This window comes from Eubalaena glacialis, chromosome 4, assembly GCF_028564815.1.
Source record: "Eubalaena glacialis isolate mEubGla1 chromosome 4, mEubGla1.1.hap2.+ XY, whole genome shotgun sequence".
NCBI classification, from domain to species: Eukaryota; Metazoa; Chordata; class Mammalia; order Artiodactyla; family Balaenidae; genus Eubalaena; species Eubalaena glacialis.
The window spans coordinates 42,029,034-42,052,503 of NC_083719.1; the positions used below are offsets into that span (position 1 = coordinate 42,029,034).

Here is a 23,470-nt window from a genome sequence, read left to right on the forward strand (position 1 = left end):
CCCATGTAAGTCTGAGCTTACATTTTCAAAATAATGAAATATGTGCTGCTTTTTCGATGTTTTGTTTTGTGGCATCCTAATCATATGCTACAAAGATAAGAAAATCAGACATCTTATAAATATTAAAATCAGACATCTTATAAATATTAAAAGGCTTTGCAGGTACAATTAATTAGTGAATTGAATGAGGTTCGTAAGATTCCAGAGGGAAATTTTCAAAACCTATATGGTTTATTTTACATACTCACAAGGTCTTCTGACTTGCATGTCAGAATAAAAGTCCGGGACCTGCAAGGAAGGTGGGAAGGGAGAAGGGCAGTGCGGGAGCCCCAGCTCTGGGGCAGGGGGTGGGGAGGCCTGGGGTCAAGGGAAGGAGAGGGGATAGCTGATCCTCAGTGGCGCAGCCCTTATCCCCTGCACCCTGCTCACCCGCACCCACCTTGCTTTTTTGCCTATTCAGGCTCCAGTTTCTTTTCTGAATATTTGTAGTGTTTGCTTCGAAGTCATTGTGCACTCAGAGCCCATCTCCGCCTCTTACTGGGTTACCGTTGACTTTGAGGCTCAAAGAGGTTGGGTGGCTTTCTCAGTTCCCTTGTCATAAAATAGCAGTAATGTCTGTTGCAAAGTAGCAGCGGGGTTAGAGTTGGTACACGGAAAGTGCCTCGCCTATATTGTGACTATTTTTGGCCGCTACCATTTACTGTTATCTCCGCCTGTTCCCTGCCTCTGCCCCTTCCTCCCCCCTTTGTCCTCAGCACTGCCTGGCACATAGCAGGCCCTCCGAGCATTTTCCCTTGTGACACAATCACGTTATCTTGGAGAAAGCCATATTCAGGTCCTGTGCAGAATTCTGTGCTTTGTGGTCCTGTTTCACTTCATGTCATGGTTGTGTGCCTGTCCTCAGTGTGCTTTGCGACGTGGTTTCCTCGAGAGCTTCCGGAGGGTGGGGACTTGAACGTTTCTTGTGAGTCCCCCGTGTGCCAGCTCTGTGCTCTACACGTTAGACCCTCCATAAATGTTGGTAAACAAGCTGAGATTCTAGCCCCAGAACCCAACTGTTTTGGGCTCTGTGTTATTTAGTAAATAAACTTATAGTTGGGAGAAAAGTGAGTCTTAAATTCTCGGCTCCTTTAGTATGTACACTCAGAAAGCTTAAAGGTGTCAAATGCTAAAAGGCCTTCAGGCCTTGGAGAGTTTTTTTTTTCCCCCTTAATTTTGGGTTTATTTATTTATTTATTTATTTATTTATTTATGGCTGTGTTGGGTCTTCGTTTCTGTGCGAGGGCTTTCTCTAGTTGGGGCAAGTGGGGGCCACACTTCATCGCGGTGCGCGGGCCTCATTATCGCGGCCTCTCTTGTTGCGGAGCACAGGCTCCAGACGCGCAGGCTCAGTAGTTGTGGCTCACGGGCCTAGTTGCTCCGCGGCATGTGGGATCTTCCCAGACCAGGGCTCGAACCCGTGTCCCCTGCATTGGCAGGCAGATTCTCAACCACTGCGCTACCAGGGAATCCCCCTTGGAGAGATTTAATACTTGTACTGTGTCCAGGAGTTTTGAAAATGTATGCCGATGTGATTCAAGTTGTGAAAACTTCAGTCTTGTTCATTTGTAAGTTGGTTTTATGGATGCACATCTGCAGTCTGCAGTTCTGTGTAATAGAATGTCATTTCTGAGAATATGGTGATCTCATCTGGAGTCTAACAAGCTGCAGGTTCGTTGACATTGGCACAGCTCAGGGCCAGGTTTCCGAGCTCCTCTGTGCTGGACTCTAGTAAGTAGAACAAGTAATACCTGCAGCATATTCGCAGGACAGGCCACAGCTGCTGCACAGCTTCTCCGGGGTCTGCGGGGGCCTGGCACCTCGGCCCCGAATCACATGAACAGTCAGATCTCCTGAGACTTGGCTCTCTTGACTTCTTGTTCTCACTCTCAACCATTTGAAACATACATTTCATATTCTCAGCCATCTTTTTGAAATATTTTTCTTTTCTTTTTTAGTTTTCTGTCTCATGCTTTCCTGGTCTCTTCAACTTCAATTTTTACATATAAACTGGGACAGGACACTTGTACAAATATAATGAACATAAGTTTGCTACAAAAAATTATTTCCTCTCTCTGAGGGGGAGCGCTCTTTCTCTGTTTAGTATGAGACCACAAGCAGGCAGGTTTCACTGCTTCCCGAGTCCCGTCCGCCATGGGGAAAATGTTAACAGGGCTGTATTTTCAGGGCGATGGCTTCTTAGGGGAATGGGTCAGGGGTCTTCCTGTAGCTGTGCCAACACGAACGGCATCTCCGCTGTGTGGTCACAGGGGAAGCAGGGTATTCTCTCTGCTCCAGGGCTCTCCTGCTTTTCAGGTAAAGATCTTCTTTAGAATAAATAAATGAAAATATACATACATACATACATACATACATACGTAGCTATAACATTTGTTGTCAGTGGGTTTTAATTTCTCAGGTCTTTGAGTTGTGCCCAAAAAAAAAAAAGGACGCTGTTTAACCTCTAAGCGTTGTATTTAATACTAGGTTTACTCTATGTTATTTTGTAGATCTGAAGAAATTTAGATATAGGGCTTTTCCCCTGTATATTTCACCATTAGCTAAAACTGAACATTTCCACAACAAAGTTGCTCAGCTTCCCCACTGCCTTCTAAACAGGCTACCTTTCCCCCCTGTAGCATCACCATGTCCGCAGACCACCAAGCCAGGTGTCCTAGACGTTTCTCTCTTGTCTTTCATCATGGTTTAGTAGAATGGGTGCCATGTGGAGTCAGGTATTCTGCATTCTTGAGCTGACTGTGCTCAAGTGATCTGAACTTTATCATTTTTACGAACCCATGAATAGTCTTTATTTTTCCTACCCCCTAAGCATCCTCAGCCTTTTGTGTTTTCATATGACTATGCTTCTAGGGGAGGGTCTGCCCTCATATGGCGCCTGCCACAGATATCGTCCTCTTCCCTCCTCCTCGCACACACCCTCTGGGGACATTTCTTGACTGGAGGCTATGACACCCTCTGGCTTCTTTCCCAGATCATCACTAGGGCAGACTCAGAACTCACTGATCTTTACAGCTCCTAAAGAAAAGGAGGCGAGGGACTTCCCTGGCGGTCCAGTGGTTAGGACTCTGAGCTTCCACTGCAGGGAGCACGGGTTGGATCCCTGGTTGGAGAACTAAGATCCCGCATGCCACATGGCCAAGAAAAAAAAAAAAAGAAAGAAAAGGAGGCAAATTTTTACTTCACAGGGCCATTATGCTGCAGGTATGGGTCTCCTGATAGAATGTGGAGTCAGAAGCAGGCAAGCATGCAGTATTCTCCCCTTTATAAATGTCTCTCTTAATATATGCATATATAATGGTGTCACACCTTTTCTCTTAAGAATGTAAAAACTGCAGAGTTTCTTAGTTTGTCTTTTTAGGGACAATTCCTTGCAGTTTGTTATCTGTCGTTTATAGTATCTCTGCCTGCAAGAGATGAAACATGCTATAGATACTTGGTCAATGGCAAAAGCTGGTTTTGATAAGTGAAGTTGCAGCAATGGAGGTGTTTTCAGAAACTTTACCAGATTTCTTCTTTTTTAGTGATTATAGTCAACCCTTTAAATGCCAAAGAACTTGAAAATAGTTCAGGCAAGTATTTATAATGCCCAGCATTCTGTTTACTATGTAGCTGTACCACTGGGATACATATATATTTTTTAATTAATTTTTTTTTTAACTACAGGAGCTCTTACCAAAGTAAAGGAGAGTAGGCGACACGTGGAAGAAGGGAAGATGGAGGTCCAAAAGGCTGATGGCATTCAGGATCGCTGTAACACTATTTCTTTTGCCACTTTGGCAGAAATTCACCACTTCCATCAAATTCGAGTAAGAGACTTTAAATCACAGATGCAGCATTTCTTACAACAACAAATAATATTTTTCCAAAAAGTGACGCAGAAGTTGGAAGAGGCTCTTCACAAATATGATAGTGTTTAATGACTGGAGGTTGGATTATGGACTTTTTTTCAGTTCAGTGATAATTTCTACAGCAGAATAAAAACTGCTATCAAAGAGCTATTGCCAACTATCAGCAGTGGTACAAGGATGGTTTTGTGTTCAACTGAAACTCGGCTGAATATATAATTATGTAGGAAAGAAGCAGTTAATATGGTTATATAATAGAAACAGTACCACACATTGTAACTAAATTATACTATGTATGCCTACACTACCATTGTAACTTTTGGAATAATGATTATACTATTTGCCTTATTGCTTTTTGAAGTATGGGTATTTTAGTGCATACTTTGTAGACCTCAAAACCCATGAAGGGTCTCAAAGAAGCTGGCTGGATAAAAGCCTGCTGTGGATGCCTTTTTACTCTCACAGATTGGGATTACCTAAATTCAACTTATTCTCTGTTTACAAACTCCAACTAGAGCAGCTATGCGACTTTGTGCCTTTAGACTCTTGGTTTTTTCATTTCTCCACCCCCCCGCCCCCTTTTTAAAGTAACCACAACTTTTCTGACTGAAAGAGTGAAAGGCCAGTGCACATACTGACAAACTGCTGGGAACCTCCTGTTGATGCTGGGGGCGGGGTGGGAGGATCAGCTGTCATCAGTTTGCCCAGCAAGTTCTGTCTCCTGATGCATGCTGGTGAGCACAGTGGAGGGACACGCATGCTCATCTTTGGATGTGGTGTCTGTTAGGGAAGAAAACGGTGCCACTCTGTTCCCTTAGATGCTACAGTAGCATAGCCTCTTCACTCAAGTGTCCTGGAAACTTGGTGTGGAGATTTCATCGAACATGTCTTATAACCCAGAGAAGGAGTCTAATCAATTGGAGACACGAGCACAGAATCAGTGACAACACACACTCGGTTTTAATTCTTAGGAGGGTTTTCTTTTCTTTTTTTTTTTTTAGCGTGAAGATTTTCTTTTAACATTCAGTGTGATTTTTGTTTTGTTTTGTTTTGTTTTGTTACTGGATCTACACTGTTAACTGATGAAGACTCCACTGTGATTCACTCGTTTACTTAATCAAAAACTTTTCAGGGATGTCTGTAAAATTCAGTGTTATACGTGATGAAAAGTAGTGTTGGTTGATCTAAGGAGGGACCAGAAATAATTTCTACTATTCCAAATGCTGACTGAAAAAAGTAATTGTTTTTGTTTCTGTTTTTGAGTATTGATAAGCCCCCAGAACATTTAACCTTAAAAATTACTTTAAGTATATTCTTTTATTATTATAAGGGAAATACAATGGCTGATAAATACCAAAAAGATTCAAAAGCAGCTTAATTTAAAAAGCACAAAGAGATTCTGGTTAGAAATGCCAAAATCTCAATGTTTTTATAGTTGCTGAGCTCAATAATGTGATTCTTGAGTTTACAGATTTAAAACCTGTCACTGAAAGGTTCAAGTATCTACTGTTTTTAATGAAGTCAAACTTATGCTGCCTCAGAAATCCCTGGGTATTAAAATGGTAACATAGAAGTAAAGAGGTCAGTTTGAAATGCTGGTGAGTCACATTGATTAAAGAAAAGGGTCAATTTGCAGATAGTCATACAAAGAGAAGGTTATTGAAATGATTACTCAACAGCACATTTACTCTAAAAAGTAATCTCACATGGGTTGAATTTTTAAGATCAGAGTATCATAATTTTGTTCAAAATTTTATACCTTAGGTAACTTAGAGCCAGATTTAACATCATGTGGCTTTGTCTCTACTACCAACATGTGGAACTGTAACCAAATATTTTGTTCTTTAAAAAATAACTTTCTCTTGTTGATTGCAAAATACAGTTCTATAAACAAAACCCATATATATATATGTGTGTGTATATATATATGTGTGTGCGTATGTATATATATATATATATATGTGTGTGTATATATATATACATATATATATATAAATGTTAATTTTATTGCAGAAGTTTGGAGATTATAATGATAGCATTTAATTTAAGTTTGAGTCTGTATTGGACAAATAAGCACTATGCTTTTCAAATGATTGGAAAATCAGTTTTACTTGCCTCCTTTTTTGGCAGTGGTTTGATTTTTTTTGTTTGTTTAAGTAAAAATCACTAAACTTTGCAATGGTAGCATTGAAATTATCTGAGGTGTCTTGTATGAATTGTGGTTTGGCCAGGGTGGACATAGCTTAAATTATAAAAACTAAAGATTAAAGAAAAAGGAAGTATAAGTTCATGCTGCCTATTTAGAAGAGAACTTTCATTCTTCATAACTATGTAACATTATAATGCCACTGATTCATAAGGGGTTTAAATTAATTCTGTGGGGTAGGACACCGGAATTATTAGTGTTCATTTTCATCTAAGATCTTTATATCTCTAACGTTCTTGGTCCTATTGAAACATTTCAGTATACAAAAATACTGCAATGTTAATACCCAAGAGAAAAGCCATCATAATGTGTATGCTGGTCATTATGATCAGTGTGGTACAATTTTTTAAAATAAACTATCATGCCCTTCATGCCATTATTTGTCTTTATTTCTATAATTTATACTTCAGATATATGATGTACTTAGAACAGGAGGGCATGCACTTGAGCTTGGCTTTGCTATTTTAATTAGAGACAGAGTCGTTTATATGCTGTAAGTATAATGCAGCGAGACTGGTTCTACAGCCGTGCATTGGAACCCTGTTTCTCTTCTAGGCTTTTGTATCTGAAGGTACAGTTTAAATCTGGAATAAGGGAACACATTTGAAAATGAAACGGAAAGTCAGTGCTCCTTGGCTTGAATAGAGTCATAATTGGGATTTTCTTAGGCTTCACTGATACAGTTGTCTTAGATTTATTCATAACAATACAGCAGATTCTTAAATGCCGATTTTTAATTGTCTTGAATTTTGCTGCTGTTCTCATCATTAAGGACTTGAAAAAATGTTTTAGTCTCTCAAGTCAAGCATGCAAAGTTTATTGTATAAACTTTTAAATGTCATTCTTTCCTAAGTTCATTTTTTCTATTCATCTACTAAGCCATTTTTTCCATTTATGCCTTTATTTCCTCAGAATCGAATACCATGTCTGATACTTTTAAATCCATAAGCATTATCCAGTTTTCTCATTTCCAACCTTATCTTTGGCTAACAGAATAAGTAAAACAGGATACTATTTATTTACAGGCTAAAAATGTTGAATATTGTTTTTTTCCTTCAAAATGTTATGATTAGTGCAGATCAGCCTTGTTTATCTTTTAAAAATAAACAAAGGTTGCTTTATTTCTCAGCTTCAATGGAATATTATAATTATTTTTTCTCCAGTAGTCAAGGAGGCATTTATTTAATGTGCAAGACTTAAACAGAAAGATAGAAGAGTGAGTTCACTGTCTTAAGCTTCCATCTGCAGTTGCCATGTAAATTGTTCATGAAATTCTGTAGTAAATTTGATTAATTTAAATCCATAAGCCATTTGGGTGGTCCCACTGAGTATCTGCTTATGTTAGTAACTTCAGTAACTGTTAAGCTTATAGCAATAAATTGTGAGTGAGATGTTTTGAAATAATAGCTGTCGTGAGTCCAGCACCTGACGCATAGTAGGTACTTAAGGAAAGCACTTCACACGCTGTCTCTGTTGGAAACTGACGCTGTTGGCTGCCAGCTCAAACCAGCCTGATCCAAAATGTAAAGGGTCACGGGTGGGTACCGGAACCTGGCGAACCCCACACGGGGCCAAAAGTCCAACCTTTTGGGACTAAGAACTAAGAACTAAGACCAAGAACTAAGCTTGCCCTCTATATGGGGCTTTTAAATTTGTCAATTTCTTTTCTTTATGGGTCTATTTTATTTTTTTCCTGTGGCTAGGCTTTCTCAGCACCTTCTAATACATCTAAAATGGCCAAGCCATCTTTGCAGTTCATAAGTTTCTTTGGGCCAGTGGTGGACACCTGACCCAAGCTGGACAAATCAGCTGTGGCCTGGGATTAGGGGGTGGGGCATGAGAAGGAGAGGTTCTCTTAGAGGGTGTTTGAGGGAAGAAAGGAAACCACAGGAGCTAATGTCAAGTCAAAGGTTTAATTCCATTTGGTCAGGGTCAGAATTAGCCATGACAAGTTCCCCTTGGTCACAGGTAGAAGCAACCAACAATTCTCCACGTGGTAGGCTCTGGTGAGTCTGAGGTGGGTGGAGTAGACTTCTAGGCAGAGTACAGAAGGGCGCTATGCTAGGGGTCTGGGGGCAGGAACATGGAAAAGCCCAGCTGAGGATTCACTTCTATCCCAGGCCTCTGAGTTGGTGGGCAGTTAATCTAGGATTGGATCATAGCTAAAGCCTTTCTAGGGATCATGAGTTCGTCCTACTTGGTCCTGACCCTAGGATGTCCCAATCCCATCATTCCTGTGGCAGAAATGGAGCTTCCAAAAGTGGCCTGTTTTATTAAAGGCAGTTCAACTTCCTTGGGTGAAAAGGGGCTTAGAAACACACAAGGTGTGTGTATGGTATTCCTTTGCTGTGGGTCCCATCAGCCTATCTGGAAATGATTTCTAAGTTTGAAATGGTCAGATGCATCAGATCTTATTTTTCTAGTGGTTTAAATTTTCAGTCACTCGAGGAAATGGCTTTCAGGACTTAACTAACTGCTGAGTTGCTGGACTTCTCTGTGAGCATAGTGGGGAAGCTGACCCAGCATATCAGTGAGAAAGGCAACACATTGGAACCAGGGGTCATATTCTAGCTTGTCTACTCTCTGAATGACCTCAGGCAACTCACCAACCCATCTCTGAGCCTCAGTTTCCTCATTTGTATGATAGGCCTACTTAGATTTTTATTAGAGAGTATTAGATGAACTAGTATGTACAGTCCTTAACTATTTGGCAGTACTCCCTCTCTAAATAACCATAGGAAGTGATAAAAATTCCAGAAGTAGGTACTTAATAAATGATAGCAATGTTCCCAAATGTTGTGTGATCTTGAGCTAGTCACTTAATCTCTCTGAGCCAGTTTTCTATCCGTAGTGGGATAGAGCATCCGCTTCTCAGAAATACTGCAAGAATTGAATGACGTATGAAACGCCCTGAGCCCAATGCATGGCAAGAGTAAGAACAATAAAGATACCCTGTGATTACGTGAGAAGGGATGAGATGAAGGGTTTAAATAATAAGAACTTCACATCAGCCGTAAGGAATCCACACTCCGGTCCCCGTCAGGCGGGAGTTCCCACTGTCAGCCACGGCGCTCTCACCTTGGCACCTGTCTTGGCCAGCTCTCCCCATCCAGCCCGGCCTCAGGTCCAAACCCCCCTCCTGGTTCCAGAACCCTAGCACAGCATCCTTGCATATTCTGACTAGAAGCCTAATTCACTACTGCTCAGACTCACCAAGTTTCTCCTGCTGGGGTGGGCAGGGGCTCAGCTCTCCAGAGATCAGCCCTTTTCCATAAGGCTCCCCACTTGCTCTTAAAGGGTTTAAATACCAGTATGTTCAGGAAGTTGTTCTCTACCAGAATATCTGAAGACAGCTTGGAATTCTGTTTTTGCTTACCAAATTAATAATGATTTTATTGACATCTGCTGTCCTGTATTTGAACAAAAATACCTATGGGGAAAGCGAAACCTGTAATCCTGGGAAAAAAGGCAGTTTTCTTAACATGTGGTGCTTTTTAATAGCTCCTATTCTAGAATCCATGGGAAGAAAATTTGACTTTTTAGGTATCCATGCTGACAGGTGATCCCATGATAAATTGCACAGTTATCTGAAGGATTAAAAACTGTAGGTGTCAATCATCTAAAAAAAAACCAAAGATCTTCAGATACCAATATAGAATTTTCCCAAGAAAAATTACATGACAGAAAGAAAAGGGCAGAACAATATTTTATATGCTGCCCTTTGAACAAAAGAGAAAACAATTATGTTTGCTTATATATGCCTGGATTATTTCTAATAGTAGAGACAAATAATTGGTAACAAGGTAACATTGTTTGCTTTGGGTTCTGGGAACTGGGCAGCAGGGGGATAGGGGTGGGAGGGAGACTTTTATTTACATGCCTTTGCATATGTTTGAATTTGAATGATTGAATGTATTTTTTGTTTTAAAAATAAAAATAACTAAGGATAAATTTTTAAACTGACAGAGGGACTAGCCAAAAAAAAAAAAAAAAAGATATACAAAGGAGGATAGAGCCATAGCTCTGTGCCAACGCCTCTGAGACCCGGAAGCAGGTTGTCCCAACGTAGAAGGAACAATCTCGTGTGAACAGTGGCCTCACAGTAGTGAGCAAATCAATCTTCACTGTGTTATTCCTTGTTGAAATCCAACAGCATTATTAGGAAGTGTACTGTTACCAGAATGGGTAAAGTAGACTGTCGAGAAACGTATGACCAAACCATAGTCTTGTTTTCCGTGGTGCAGGTTACTCTTTTGTCTTCCTCCCTGCCCTGTGAAACCTTCCACAGTGCTCTAATCCCTGTGTCTGGTCCCTTCTCTGCACCCCTGTCACTTCTGTGATGACATTTAGCAACTAAGCACGCATGGATCCTGGGCTGAGATGGATTTCTTTTTCCTACCACTTAGATTTCAAGTGTGTATTCTGCTCTAGCTATGGTACTATAACTGGCCATTATGTACATTATTTTATCTACAGAACTCACTTACAAAACCATTTTACAAACAAGGAAACTGAGGCTTCCAGACATTCCGTGATGGTCGCAACAGCCAGAAAGAGGCAGAGTTGGCATTTGAACCCAGGTCAACTGACCCCACAGCTCGGGTTACTCCTAGTTGAGAACAGAGGCGCAAGAGCTTGAGCTGAGGAGGAGGTGGCGGTGATATTCCCCCCGAGGACCAGCCCTGTCCCCTGTCCTCACCGCCCCGGGACCCGGCAGTAAGTGCATTAAGACTGTGCTTGGAGAACAGAGGACCTCTGGGACTCGCCAGGTTTATGAATCACACTAAACTGCATCTTATGAAAGAAAGGAAATGCCAAAACTCTGCGTTCGCACCACCAGCACAAGCGGTGGGCCTTCCTGTGAGGGCTGTTTTCCACAGACAGCCCTGTGTTCTGGTTCCAGTAGAACAGAGGTGTCGGCTGCAGGAGGACCGGCTCTGCTCAGCCACGAGCCTGCTTCCGCGCAGCCCGCCCAATTCGGATCAGCACCTGGGCAGCAGGACCCACGGTCGCACGTCACTCCCTACCCAGCCCTTTGTGATCAGCCATCGTTTTGACTGTCAGATCCACATATGCCAGGTTGTGGCTGTGTGTTCTCCCTAAACACAACTGGCAGAGTTTGAAAGGCACAAGCTGAGCTCCAGGAATCAAGAGGAAAGCTGACCTCCGAGTGGGTGGCCAAGGGGGTCTCACAGGTCAAGACCAGGAACTCACCATCATGGAAGCTGTTGGGAGTCTGAAGCCCTAAATAAGATGAAAAAGTCACCAGTTGCCATGCTGGTTCTTTGACTCCTTCAATACGAAAACTTTGAATGGAACCGGACCACATGCCTTCTGACCAGCACATCCTCTCTCCTTTACTCTGTGGGAAACCAAATCATCATCAAAAGGTTGCTGTGAAAAAGGTAGTTACCCCAACATCAACACACCTTTGAGTCGCTTACCTTCGAAAACTTGATGAAGCCATTGGTACAATAGAGATATCCTGGATGCTTCGTCATTTGTTTGAACAAATATTTACTGAATGCCTATTTTCCAGGCATTGTTCTAGGCACTGGGAATACAGCAGTTAACAAAAACCAACCAAAATCCCTGCCCTCATGAATTTACATTCTAGTGGGGGAGACATAATAATCAAATGTATTAGTGAAATATAGGATATTTAGATGATTATAAGTGGCATGGAGAAAAATAAAGTGGGGTGGGGAATGAGTAGTGAGAGGTGGGAGAATTTGTTATTTTAAATATGGTTGGTCAGGACAGGGCTCCCAACCTGAAGTAAAGACCTGAAGGACTTGAGAGCCCTGTGGATACGCAGGGGAAGAACATTCCAGAGCATCAACAGCAAATGCAAAGGCCCCGAGGCCAGGGCACAACCAGCGTGTTTGAAGCACAGCAGGAAGGCAGTGTGGGATGGGAGTGGGGAGTCAGGGGTAGGGGTAGAGGTGGTGCAGGGCTGAGTAGGAGGAGAAGAAGCCCAGAGGTGGGACTCCAGGTCATAGAAGGCTACAGGCTGTTGGGAGGACTTTGGCTTTTAATCTGAGTGAGATGGGAGCCAATGAAGGGTTTGAGGGGAAAAGAGCACGATCCGCCTCATGTTTCGACAGGGTAACTTAGGTGCTCGCTGAGGCCAGCAAAGGCAGAAGCAGAGAGGCCATTTAGGAGGCTTTGTGATAATCCAGACACAGTGGGGGCCACACTAAAATGGAGGCAGCGGAGGCTGAGGACAGTTGGGTTGAGTCCTGTGACCAGGGCGCCATGTCCCCAGTACGGAGCTTAGCAAGCCCAGGAACAGTGCCTTCCTTGTTTCCTGTGCCCCCATATGGCTGATGACCACCCCTTCTGATTAGATAACTGCTTACTCTATAATGTCACCGTCTGTCTTGCTCTGATTTCAGGACCATTCATTCTCCTTAGCATGGCTCTTTTATTAAGCATTGATTTTGTAACTCAGCTCTCAGAGAACACTCTTATTTAAGTCCCTAGGGGCCCCTCCATCACGGTCCCCAGGTATAAGTGCCTGACTAGAGGTCTGACACAGAAAATTGACTTCCATGGTTCTGGGTGCATGCATCTGTATTACAGCAGTAGATTGGCTATCCTGGTCACGGCCTGAGAATCTTGTCTCTCTCTTGGTACAGTGATGTCTGCCTGGTCACCATGGTGGCTACCTCTGATCAGTGCTGGTGTCTCCAACGTAGGGGTTGAGGACCCAGCGTTTGCCTCTCCATCCACCCTGGGGACCTCCTAACTGCCTGGTCAGGATGCTGTCACGTGATATTTGCAAACTGAATTGACAGACTTTAACAGACTGTTCACAATTCTTTTGGATTCCTTCCCACTATGCAACTTATGTGCAAACACTAGAAGCATTGCTCTTCATGGTTGGGCCTGCACCATGCTCTGTGCTCTGCCCTCTGGGTGCCCAGGGTGCCCCTGCAGTACCACTGTCTGTCCTTGGTGAGCCTTTTTACTGAAGCTTCCTTTGGCTCCCTTTTGTTCCTTTGTCTTTTGTTTTCGTTTTTTTACTATTGTTTGTCTTTTAATAAATATCTGTAAATGAGTTGATAAAACTTTAAGGGATTCCTGTCTCAGTCTCTCCTACTTTCATTTACGGTATTTTTTGACCCTGGTTTTACATTATCATCACTTGAGGAACTTTAAAAAGTGTTAAGATGCCTGGACCCCACTCTAGACCAAATGAAGCAGAATCTAGAGAGTGGGGCACAGGCTTCAGCCTGTTTTAAAAGCTCCCCAGATGATTTTGGTGCACAACTTGGCTTGCTTTCTTCCAGTCAACATAAGCAGGGCCTGGCACTGGCAGGCTGCTGCAGCTTCCCATTCACCAAGGCACGCAAAGTTTCCCTCTACATGAGGTCTTACAGAGCCATAACCAGGGAAGGGATTGAAAGAAGAAAACGTTCATTATATAAATTCAAATCTCTGTTCCAGTCCCAGAACACATGCTCTGTCCTGAACTTTGAATGAATATGTAATTTTATTTCATTGTATTTTGTATGTGTTAAAAGGAACGATCTGTTAAATATAAATGATTAAAATATACCACAAAATGGTTTTCCTTCTTTTTTTAAAAAATTTTTATTTATTATTTAGTTTTCGCTGTGTTGGGTCTTCGTTTCTGTGCGAGGGCTTTCTCTAGTTGCGGCAAGCGGGGGCCACTCTTCATCGCGGTGCGCGGGCCTCTCACTATTGTGGCCTCTCTTGTTGCGGAGCACAGGCTCCAGACGCGCAGGCTCAGTAGCTGTGGCCCACGGGCCCAGCCTCTCCGCGGCATGTGGGATCTTCCCAGACCAGGGCTCAAACCCGTGTCCCCTGCGTTGGCAGGCAGATTCTCAACCACTGCGCCACCAGGGAAACTCCTTCTTTAATGCATCAGGGCTTTAAAGAACCAGAAGTGGCTCCAGCCTACCTGGGGCCGAGGGGCTTCGGCCTGGAGGGAAGAGTACAGGGCAGGGACTTCCAGGAACCAGGTCTTCCTTTTCTGGCCCTGAGACTCTGATCCCTTCATTCTCTCCTGAAAGGAAGATGTTATGGTTCTATTATGAAGGTGGGGAAACCGAGGTTCAGGGAATGTAAAAAAGCTAATTATGTAAAAGTCCTTGTGTAGGGTTTTAAAGTTTTCTGTTTTTTTCAGATGCTACCCCACCCACACACCCACATTGGACATCATACCAACTAGCCTTGTGTAAGCTGTTTCCTCCCCTGGGACGGCCTTCCAAGTCTTCTTTGTCTGGCTGAATCCCGCTCCTCCTCTGAGACTGGGGTCAGGCATTTTCTCCTGACAGCTGTCCTGTCCCGCCTTCCCACCCTGACTTCCCGCATGAGAAGCTCCCTGTGCGAGGTACCCATGCTCTCCTCTGCTTTGCCATGTCTTGCACTTGGTATACTTCTCTTGCTTCTTCCTTCTCTAGTCAGTGAGCTTCTTTTCTCTATATTTTCCATTGTTTAGCACAGTGCTTGGCATATTTATAGGTTGATGGTGAGAAGGAAATAAGACTGGGTGACCCCAAAGTACTATAATCTCAGTGTTGTGTTCTATTTGCTATGCATTTATAATTTATTGACTGGAATCTCTTTGCTATATTTTCCCTCCCTTCTATTTTAAACTGATTGGCAAGCCCTCACGAAAGCAGAAAGAGAGGTTATCTCCCACAGCTCTCTCTTTGATGAAAGCCTAAAATCTTCAACATCCATGGTAATGATGCAATATTTTGTCAGGCTTTTATTAATGGGTGTTTAGGTTGTTTACAATTTGGGGGGGGGTAGTCACAAATGATGCTGCAGTGAGCTTCTTTAGTCATTGCATTAGTTTCCTATTGTTGCTGTAACAAATTATCACAAACTTGGTGGCTTGAAACATAAATATATTACCTTACAGTTCTGGAGATCAGAAACCCAAAACAGATTTCATTGAGCTAAAATTAAGGTATCAGCAGGGCTGCATTTTTCTATGGAGACTCTAGGGGAGAATCCTTTTTCTTGCCTTTTCCAGCTTCTAAAAGTTGCTTCCTTCCTTGGCTCCTGGCTCCCTTCCATCTCCAAAACCAGCAAATGTTGATTGAGTCTTTCCCACACCAGCATCGAATCACTCCTACACTGACTCTGCTGCTGCCGCTCATCTGCATTTAAATGACCTTTGGGATTTCATTGGGCCCGTCTGGTATCATCCAGGAGCATCTTATATTCAGGTCAGCTGATTAGCAACCTTCATTCCATGTGCAACCTTTATCACCTCCTGCCATGAACATGAGATATTCACAGGTACTCAGGTTCTGGGGATTAAATTGTAGGCATCTTTGGGTGACCATTGTTTACCTTACTACAGCTACATATCTTTGAACATTTGTATGACTGTCTCTGTGGAATAAATTAACTAGAAATGAACTTACAGGGCTGGGGGGAGCAGGGTGGGGGGAGAATGCACAAAAATTTTTAATTGCCCTCTTAAAGGTTTAGATTTCCCCTAGCACGCCCCTATTTCCCTCACCCTAACCAGTACTGAATTTTTTTTTTTTTTTTTTTTTGGCTATGCCATGTGGCTTGTGGGATCTTAGTTCCCCAACCAGGGATTGAACCTGGGCTCTTGGTAGTGAAAGCCTGGAGTCCTAACCACTGGACTGCCAGGGAATTCCCAAAGCCTGAATATTTTAATGTTTTAAATATTTGCCAATCCTACTGTTAAAAATCAATTAGTACTCCAGAATTTGAAAACTGAGCAAATCTGGCATGTGCATTAACATTAAGACACTGATGGGGAGTTCCCTGGTGGTGCAGTGGTTAAGAATCTGCCTGCCAATGCAGGAGACACGGGTTCGAGCCCTGGTCTGGGAAGATCCCACATGCCACGGAGCAACTAAGCCCGTGCGCCACAACTACTGAGCCTGTGCTCTAGAGCCCGCGAGCCACAACTACTGAGCCCGTATGCCACAACTACTGAAGCCCGTGCACTTAGAGCCCGTGCTCTGCAACAAGAGAAGCCACTGCAGTGAGCAGCCTGTGCACTGCAACGAACAGTAGCCCCCGCTCGCTGCAACTAGAGAAAGCCCGTGCGCAGCAACTAAGACCCAACACAGCCAAAAAATTAAAAAAATTTTTTTAAATGAAAAGAAGCTGATGGGACACAAAAGTGTTTGTGATCCAAAAGTTGATTGAGTTTGCATTTCAAAGGACTAATGCAAGTGTTTTTCATCTACTTCATCTTTGAAACTGTGTTTTGCTTAGGTTAATATTTAAATAATTTTGCATTCTCTAAGTACCATCAGTCAATGAGTAAAGATGTGGCACAGAATCAATGGGAAGGGAAATACCCTATGATGGACATTTTCTTGCTAGTAATTCATAAAATAGGATCTGAAGCCATTGGTTTATTAATTTATTAATTAGTCCATTAGTATTTAATATACTCTTAATGCATGCCAGGTACTACCTGACTTCCAAGAATTTCCAAAACCATATAAAGGATAAGATACAAGTGCCACTATATGGTAGGCGATTTGAGAATTGACTGTACTTGTGTAAAATTCATCCATTGCAATTTATATGATTTAACATTATAATAGATCACCTTTATTTTGGAAAACTTTATGATTTTACCTAAATAGTTAGATATTCAGGCAATATATCAATATAACATGCAGTTGCCAAAACTTTTGTTTCTTAAAAATTTGTTATCTCAAAAAATAATCTAAAAAATTGATTTTCTGATATAAGCCAGTCACAAAAAGACAAATTCCACTTATAGGAGGTACCTAGAGTAGTCAGATTCATAGAGACAGAAAGTAGAATGGTGGTTGCTGGGCTGGGGAGAGGGGGAAATGGGATTTGTTGTTTAATGGTTATAGAGTTTCAGTTTTGCTAGATGAATAGAGTTCTGGAGAACAGCTGTAGAACAAGGGGAAGGTACTGAATACTACTAAACTGTACACTCAAAAATTACTGAGACAGTAAATTTTATGTTATGTGTGTTTTACCACAATTTAAAAAAATCTAAAAAATGGTTATCTACTAAGCAGTCATAGGAGAAAGTTACTGCAAACATTTATTGAGTGCCAACTCTGTTGGGCACTTCCATGCATCACCTTGTTTAATCCTCCCAACAACCCTCTGTGGTAGGTATTAATTGATCTATTTTGTAGGTGAAAAGACTAAGTAACTTGCCCAAAGTCACACAAACTGGGATTTGAGCCAGATTTATCTTTCTCCTGCGCCCTCATGCCCAATAATTAAAGATGCGTGAGTGAGATGAAAGTGTTTTACACTGTGAACACCATCCCAAATATTCTCTAAGGTAGACATGCCCATATTAAAAGTGACACAAGGACACAATTACTTAACTGGAATATAAAATTCCTAGAAACATTCACTGGCTTCCCCAGCTGAGGTTTATCTTACTAAACAATTAGGATTTTAATTCCCTTCCTTTCTTCCCTCCTTCCCTCTTTTCATTCTTTTTTTCTTTCAATATTAGAGTAATGTCTACATCACGGTCACACAGAGCAGTACAACCTATGTTGAGGTAACTTATCATTAAAGCTGCCCCTGCCCGTACCATTCTTTCATTCAGAGAGGGCTGGGAAAGATCTGTAGGGGACAAAGGGCTTGCCCTGCCCATTCCTCCTCTAATGTGGGCCCTGGATGACATCACATAAAAAGTCATTTCCTGCTTGGTCCTTATCTCTAATGCTGACTAAATTATTAGCCTTACTTCCTTTACTTGTGTGTAATGGAATTTAGGAATAAAAGTAAAATCACTTCCTATTGGAGTTTATACTTAGGCCCCTTAAAGTTCATGTACTTGGATGCTTTTTTTGTCTCTGGGGACCATGAGATTGTTTGATGTAGAAAAAGAACAAGCCATTAAACATGTCATGCTGAAATTCAGTGAGAATCATGGATTACTTACTCATGTTCTAGTGAATGTCTTTCGGACCCACAAACTTGCTGAAGATTGGGAAGGAGTAAAACCTGACTCATACAGCCATGGAGGTTTTAAAATTAATTAAAAAGGATGGCTGTCGTTATAAACTAAAGCACCCCATGTGGCTCTGAGACAGGCTGGGACCTGGGCCCCTTTGCTGCAGGGCTGCAATACTTGCACATGGACACACCTCTCCTCGGGCAACAAAATACAAAGAAACTGTATGGGACTAAAAATAACTGCATGCATGTGCAGTTAGGGCAAATTCTGGACAAAAGATACAAAAGACCAAAAAACCCAACTGCCACTTTTGAAGAGCCTGGAGCAAAAACAGGGTGCTGGGAGCAAAAGCAGGGTACTGCGCATGCCCCCGGCACTCAACACCACCAGAGGGGTGGGCAAAACACCTAAGTCACCCCTCCGGCCTGACCCCTGGACACACCTCTACCCTCACCCCATGTAAGGAACAAGCTCACCGCCTCTCAGGGAGCGAGCAAGCAAGCAAGGGAAACTGTTGTTTGTTCTTGTTCCCCCCGTGCGGTAGCAGGGGCCCCAGTAAAGCCTTGCCTGAATTTCTTGTCTGGCCTCTAGTTAATTTCTATTGATTGCGGAAGGCCAAGAACCCTGGTCGGTATCAGCTCTTTGATGGTGTCCTGTGCAGCGTGGGGCAATGAAAAGAGCTCTGGACTTATATTCTCATTTTGGCAAGAGAACCTGGAGCTGCCTATCCAAAGGGAGGCCGTGGCACCGAGTGACAAATCTCTATGTGAGGGTTTCCCTGGTGGCGCAGTGGTTAAGAATCTGCCTGCCAATGCAGGGGACACGGGTTCGAGCCCTGGTCTGGGAAGATCCCACATGCCGCGGAGCAACTAGGCCCGTGAGCCACAACTACTGAGCCTGCGCGTCTGGAGCCTGTGCTCCGCAACGGGAGAGACCGCGACAGTGAGAGGCCCGCGCACCGCGATGAAGAGTGGCCCCCGCTCGCCGCAACTGGAGAAAGCCCTCGCACAGAAACGAAGACCCAACACAGCCAAAAATAAATAAATAAATAAATTAATTAATTAATTAAAAACAAAAATCTCTATGCGAAAGTGTAAACCATCAAGTATATTCCTTCAGGGTCCCTGTCCCATAAGGAGGGATAGTGGTGCCCGAATTTGTGCTCTTCATTAGGAGACCAGGCTGGTTATTGAGTAGCCACTACCAAGAGGGTGGCCTCTAAGAAGTTTACACTTAATCAGTTATAAATGTCCATATTTAGATGGCTCTATGATCAAGCGTCAAACTAGTAAATCAACCTTCACTGAAAACCGATCATCTCCTTTACCCCCTTTGATTATCAGAAATTTTCTCTTTGTCCCCCAAAACTTATTCATTCATTGTCAAATGCTGAAATAGGGTGCTTTTAATGCAACAAATAGAGAGTGACATTTGTTGGATAGAATTAATGGCCTTGAGAATGAAAATACTCAGGGTCTTCTGACTCTTAGCTTTTAAATAGAACTTGTGTGTCTTTATTATTCCCCTTATCAACAGGAAGCAGATATACAAAGGACAGAACCTGATACAAGGCAACAAGTTTTAAAATTTATATTTTTTTCCATCAGACCATGATTATTTGGGGAAGCTTAACATCCAGCTTGGATTTTTCTGAAATGAGGTTTTTGTTTTTCTGATGATAAAATTAATACCTGATAAGTAATACCTGATAAGTATTATAAAAACAGTCGCTCCCATTTATTGAGCAGTTTTCCTTTAGGGATGAAGCTCCCTGCTAAGTGCTTGGCAACAATGAGCTCATTCCATCCTGACGGCCCGTGGGGTAGGCACTAATATTACTCCATTTACTGACAAAGGTGCTCAGGCACCATGAGTGAGGTAACTGGCCAGAGGGATTTAAATCCAGGTCATCTAACTCCAGAACCTGTGTTCTTTTTTTTTTTTTTTTTTTTTTTTTTCAGAACCTGTGTTCTTAATGATAATAGAGTCTCTGGTGTTTCTTTCTGGCTTGTCTTCTAAAAATATTATAAAGGCAGAAAAATTTTGCGTTAGATTTAAATATTCTTTATACCATTTGAGTAGAATGTAGTGGTCATGAGAAAGGGAGCGATAAGAAAAGGGACCATCTCCTCTCCCCTGCCTTTTTTTAAAAAAAATTATTTATTTATTTATTTATTTTAGGCTGTGTCGGGTCTTAGTTGTGGCACGTGGGATATTTTGTTGCGGCGCGTGGGCTCCTCTCTAGTTGTGGCACGTGGGCCTAGTTGCCCCGCGGCATGTGGGATCTCAGTTCCCCGACCAGCGATTGAACTCATGTCTCCTGCATTGGAAGGCAGATTCTTAACCCCTGGACCACCAGGGAAGTCCCTCCCCTGCCTTTTGGATGCACGATCTCAGGCTAGGACTCCACCTGACGCTCCCCCTTTGTAATCCATGTCAAAGTAGCTCTAACCCTGGCAGGGCTGGTTTGACCTTTTAGGAGACCCCTTGAGAGCCCACTCCTACAGTTTCCCCCATGATTTTGTATGGGTCTGATTCTTTATATTTCCCTTTCTATTTGAAATAGCTTGAATAATTTCTTTTTTCTGGAGCTGAACCCTGGACTTATGTGACATATCTATTATATGCATATATAATTTTTATAATTGAAACCAGATACAGGTTTACAAATTGCTTTTTCCAACTTAATGTTTTCTCATAACTTTTAACAAATTTTACAATTAAGTGTTTACTAGTTGTATGATATTCCTTCATATAAATGTAGCATCATTTATCTTCTATTCCTTTACTAATGGACATTTAGATTCTTTTCAGATTTTTACTCTTATAAATGAGTACTTTTTTTGACATAGTGCATTAGGTTTCTATTGCTGGTGTAACAGATTGCTATAGACCTAATGGCTTAACACAACACAAACTTACCTTGAAGTTTGGGAAGCCAGAAGTCCAAAATGACCCTCACTGGGCTGAATTCTAGGTGTTGGCAGGACTGCATTCATGCTGGAGGTTCTAGGGGAGGATCTCTTTCCTTGCCTTTTCCAGCTTCTTGAGGCTGCCCACATTCCTTGGCTCCTGGACCCTTCCATCTTCAAAGACAACAATGGCTGGTTGAATCCTTCTCACACTGCATCACTCTGACACTGACTCTCCTGTCCCCTTCTTCCACTTATAAGACCCTAGTGATTACACTGGGTCTACCTAGGTAATCTATGATAATCTCTCTGTCTCAAAGTCATCTGATCAGCAACCTCAGTTCCACCTGCAGCCTGACTCCTCCCTGCCATGTAACATAACATATTCACAGGTTCTAGGAATTAGGATGTGCGGGGACCATTTGGGAGAACCATGATTCTGCCTACCACATGCAGTAATTCTGCTTTGAGGAGTCCATCCAGCAGAAAGAAGCAGAGATGCAGATAAAGGAAAATTTTAAAGCTTCTGACATGTCGAATATAATTGTACCAACTTATATCCCATTTACAAATTAAAAACATTCCCATCTCATTCTCACCACAGTATTGCTAGCACGGAGTATTACTGTTCCTCAATGTCTTTACAACATCGGAGATTAATAAATACAACACCCGCATGTGATAGAAAATTCAAACGGTACAAAAGAGTACACAGTGCAAAGTAAGTCTCCTGCTTACCTGTATCCTCCAGAGGCAACAACTGATGCCAGTTTTTTATATATCATTGTAGAGATAGTCTATACATTTATAAGCACATGTGTAGATGTGTCCCTCCTTTTTACATAAATGGTAGTATACTATGCACGTTCTTCTGATCTCCTCATAGGTTTTTGAAATAGGATTGGTGTGGGTAAATAAATATACTATCTCTGATCTAGAAGTTCTATATGTTCTAAAATAGCCACAATTAAGATTTGTTTTATTTTAGTGAATGATGGACCATATAGAGACCCTCTCGTTTTTTACTTACAAGCATGAGTGCATTAGGATTCCATTTTTTGTAGGTGCAAAGGCATACGGAAAGAAGTTCAATCTCTAAAGAGATATGCAACTCCATTATTAGATCTTAATGTTGTATTTACACTATGAAAATGGGTGGTGTGTTCTGTAATAAGAAAACAGTAGCTGTTTCAAGCTCAGAGAAACTTACAGTGTAATATATCAAAATGTGAAATAAAGCAGATTTTTCTACTATGAATTCATATTTTTATAAAGAATTATACTGTCACCACATCTAATAATCTCTTTCTGAAACTCTCTGTAGCATTCCCCAACTGTGGTTTGGAAGATAACAGTTGTGATGGAAAAAAAATCTATTATCAAAGAAATTCAACCCAGCTTCCTTATATTCAAATAATAATCAGTTATAAAACATAGAGAAAAAATATAGCATTCACAATAGTAGCAAAAATTGAACACATAGGAAAAAACATTAAACACATAAAAATAAGCTATGAAGTTTTATGAGACTATTAAAGAGGGTGAATAAATGGAGAGGTATAATTTTTTTTAAAGAATAGACTCTTAAAAATAATACAACTTTCCTCTGGTCTCCACATTTAATATAAACACAATCAAAACTCCAGTAAATTTTTGAAGAAAATTATTAAAATGATGCTAAACTTTATCTGGTAATTAAAGTGTGCTATCCTAGAGAAGAAGAGTACAAAAGAAATTTCTTCGTCTTCTAGATATTGAGCCTTATTATAAAGTTACAATAATTATAATAGTATGATACGGAGACAGAACTAAACAGATCAATGGAACAGAATATGAAGTCTAGAAATGGACTTTAATTTTAAAGGAAACATGTAGATGCAAAAGAAGGTCCTCAAATCATTGCAGAAAAGATATCATTATTCATAAATAAATTGGGACCAATTTACTTCCTGTTTGAAAAGAAAACAAATTATAATCCTTACAAAATTATAAATCCTTACGATCAGATTTATTTACAAAACATAAACCATAAACATTTAAGATGAACATTTACTGGAATGTTGTACTCTTGGGAAAAGAAATAATTTTGTTTCTCTAGTTTTCTTCTCTAGGATTTGACAAAACATTCCATTCCACCCCACACTCTTTCTTTAGATTTGTCAAACTTGTGCAAGTACAATCAAATTTTGCTGACTTGGGAACAAAGGTGACTTAGCCTTATTTAAGCAGAAGCATGGATTTTAGTGTGTGTGTGTGTGTATGGCAGGGAGAGTGGATGGTGTGCTTTGGTCCTTGGGAATTGTGTGTGAGGACAAAGGTCACTGGGAAATGAACTAGAGTGAGGTTTTTCTGGCCCAGGAAATGGTTGGGGAAGAGTAGAGTGTGAAGGGTCCTGTCGGAGCTGTATGTACAGTGAAGGCCAATCAGAGGGAGACCTGAAACAGGCAGAGAGTATCATATAAATTTTGAAGTAGGCAGGTTTAGGGCTTTCCCCAGCCCGAAACTGCCT

At 41.6% G+C, this 23,470-nt stretch overlaps 1 protein-coding gene across 2 annotated transcripts in view; it reads left to right on the top strand.

The window, feature by feature from the left end:
• The window catches only part of SNX18 (sorting nexin 18), a 142,867-nt gene that overhangs the window by 20,976 nt on the left and 98,421 nt on the right, over positions 1-23,470 (top strand). Inside the window, exon 2 of one of the 2 annotated variants that reach the window (XM_061189253.1) lies at positions 3,724-5,972. The exons of the other annotated variant lie outside the window; for it this stretch is intronic. Within the exon in view, the coding sequence (XP_061045236.1) occupies positions 3,724-3,977 (254 nt within the window). The 3' untranslated portion in view covers positions 3,978-5,972. Of the gene's footprint in view, positions 1-3,723; positions 5,973-23,470 lie in introns of those variants that run through there. 2 annotated transcript variants of the gene reach the window in all.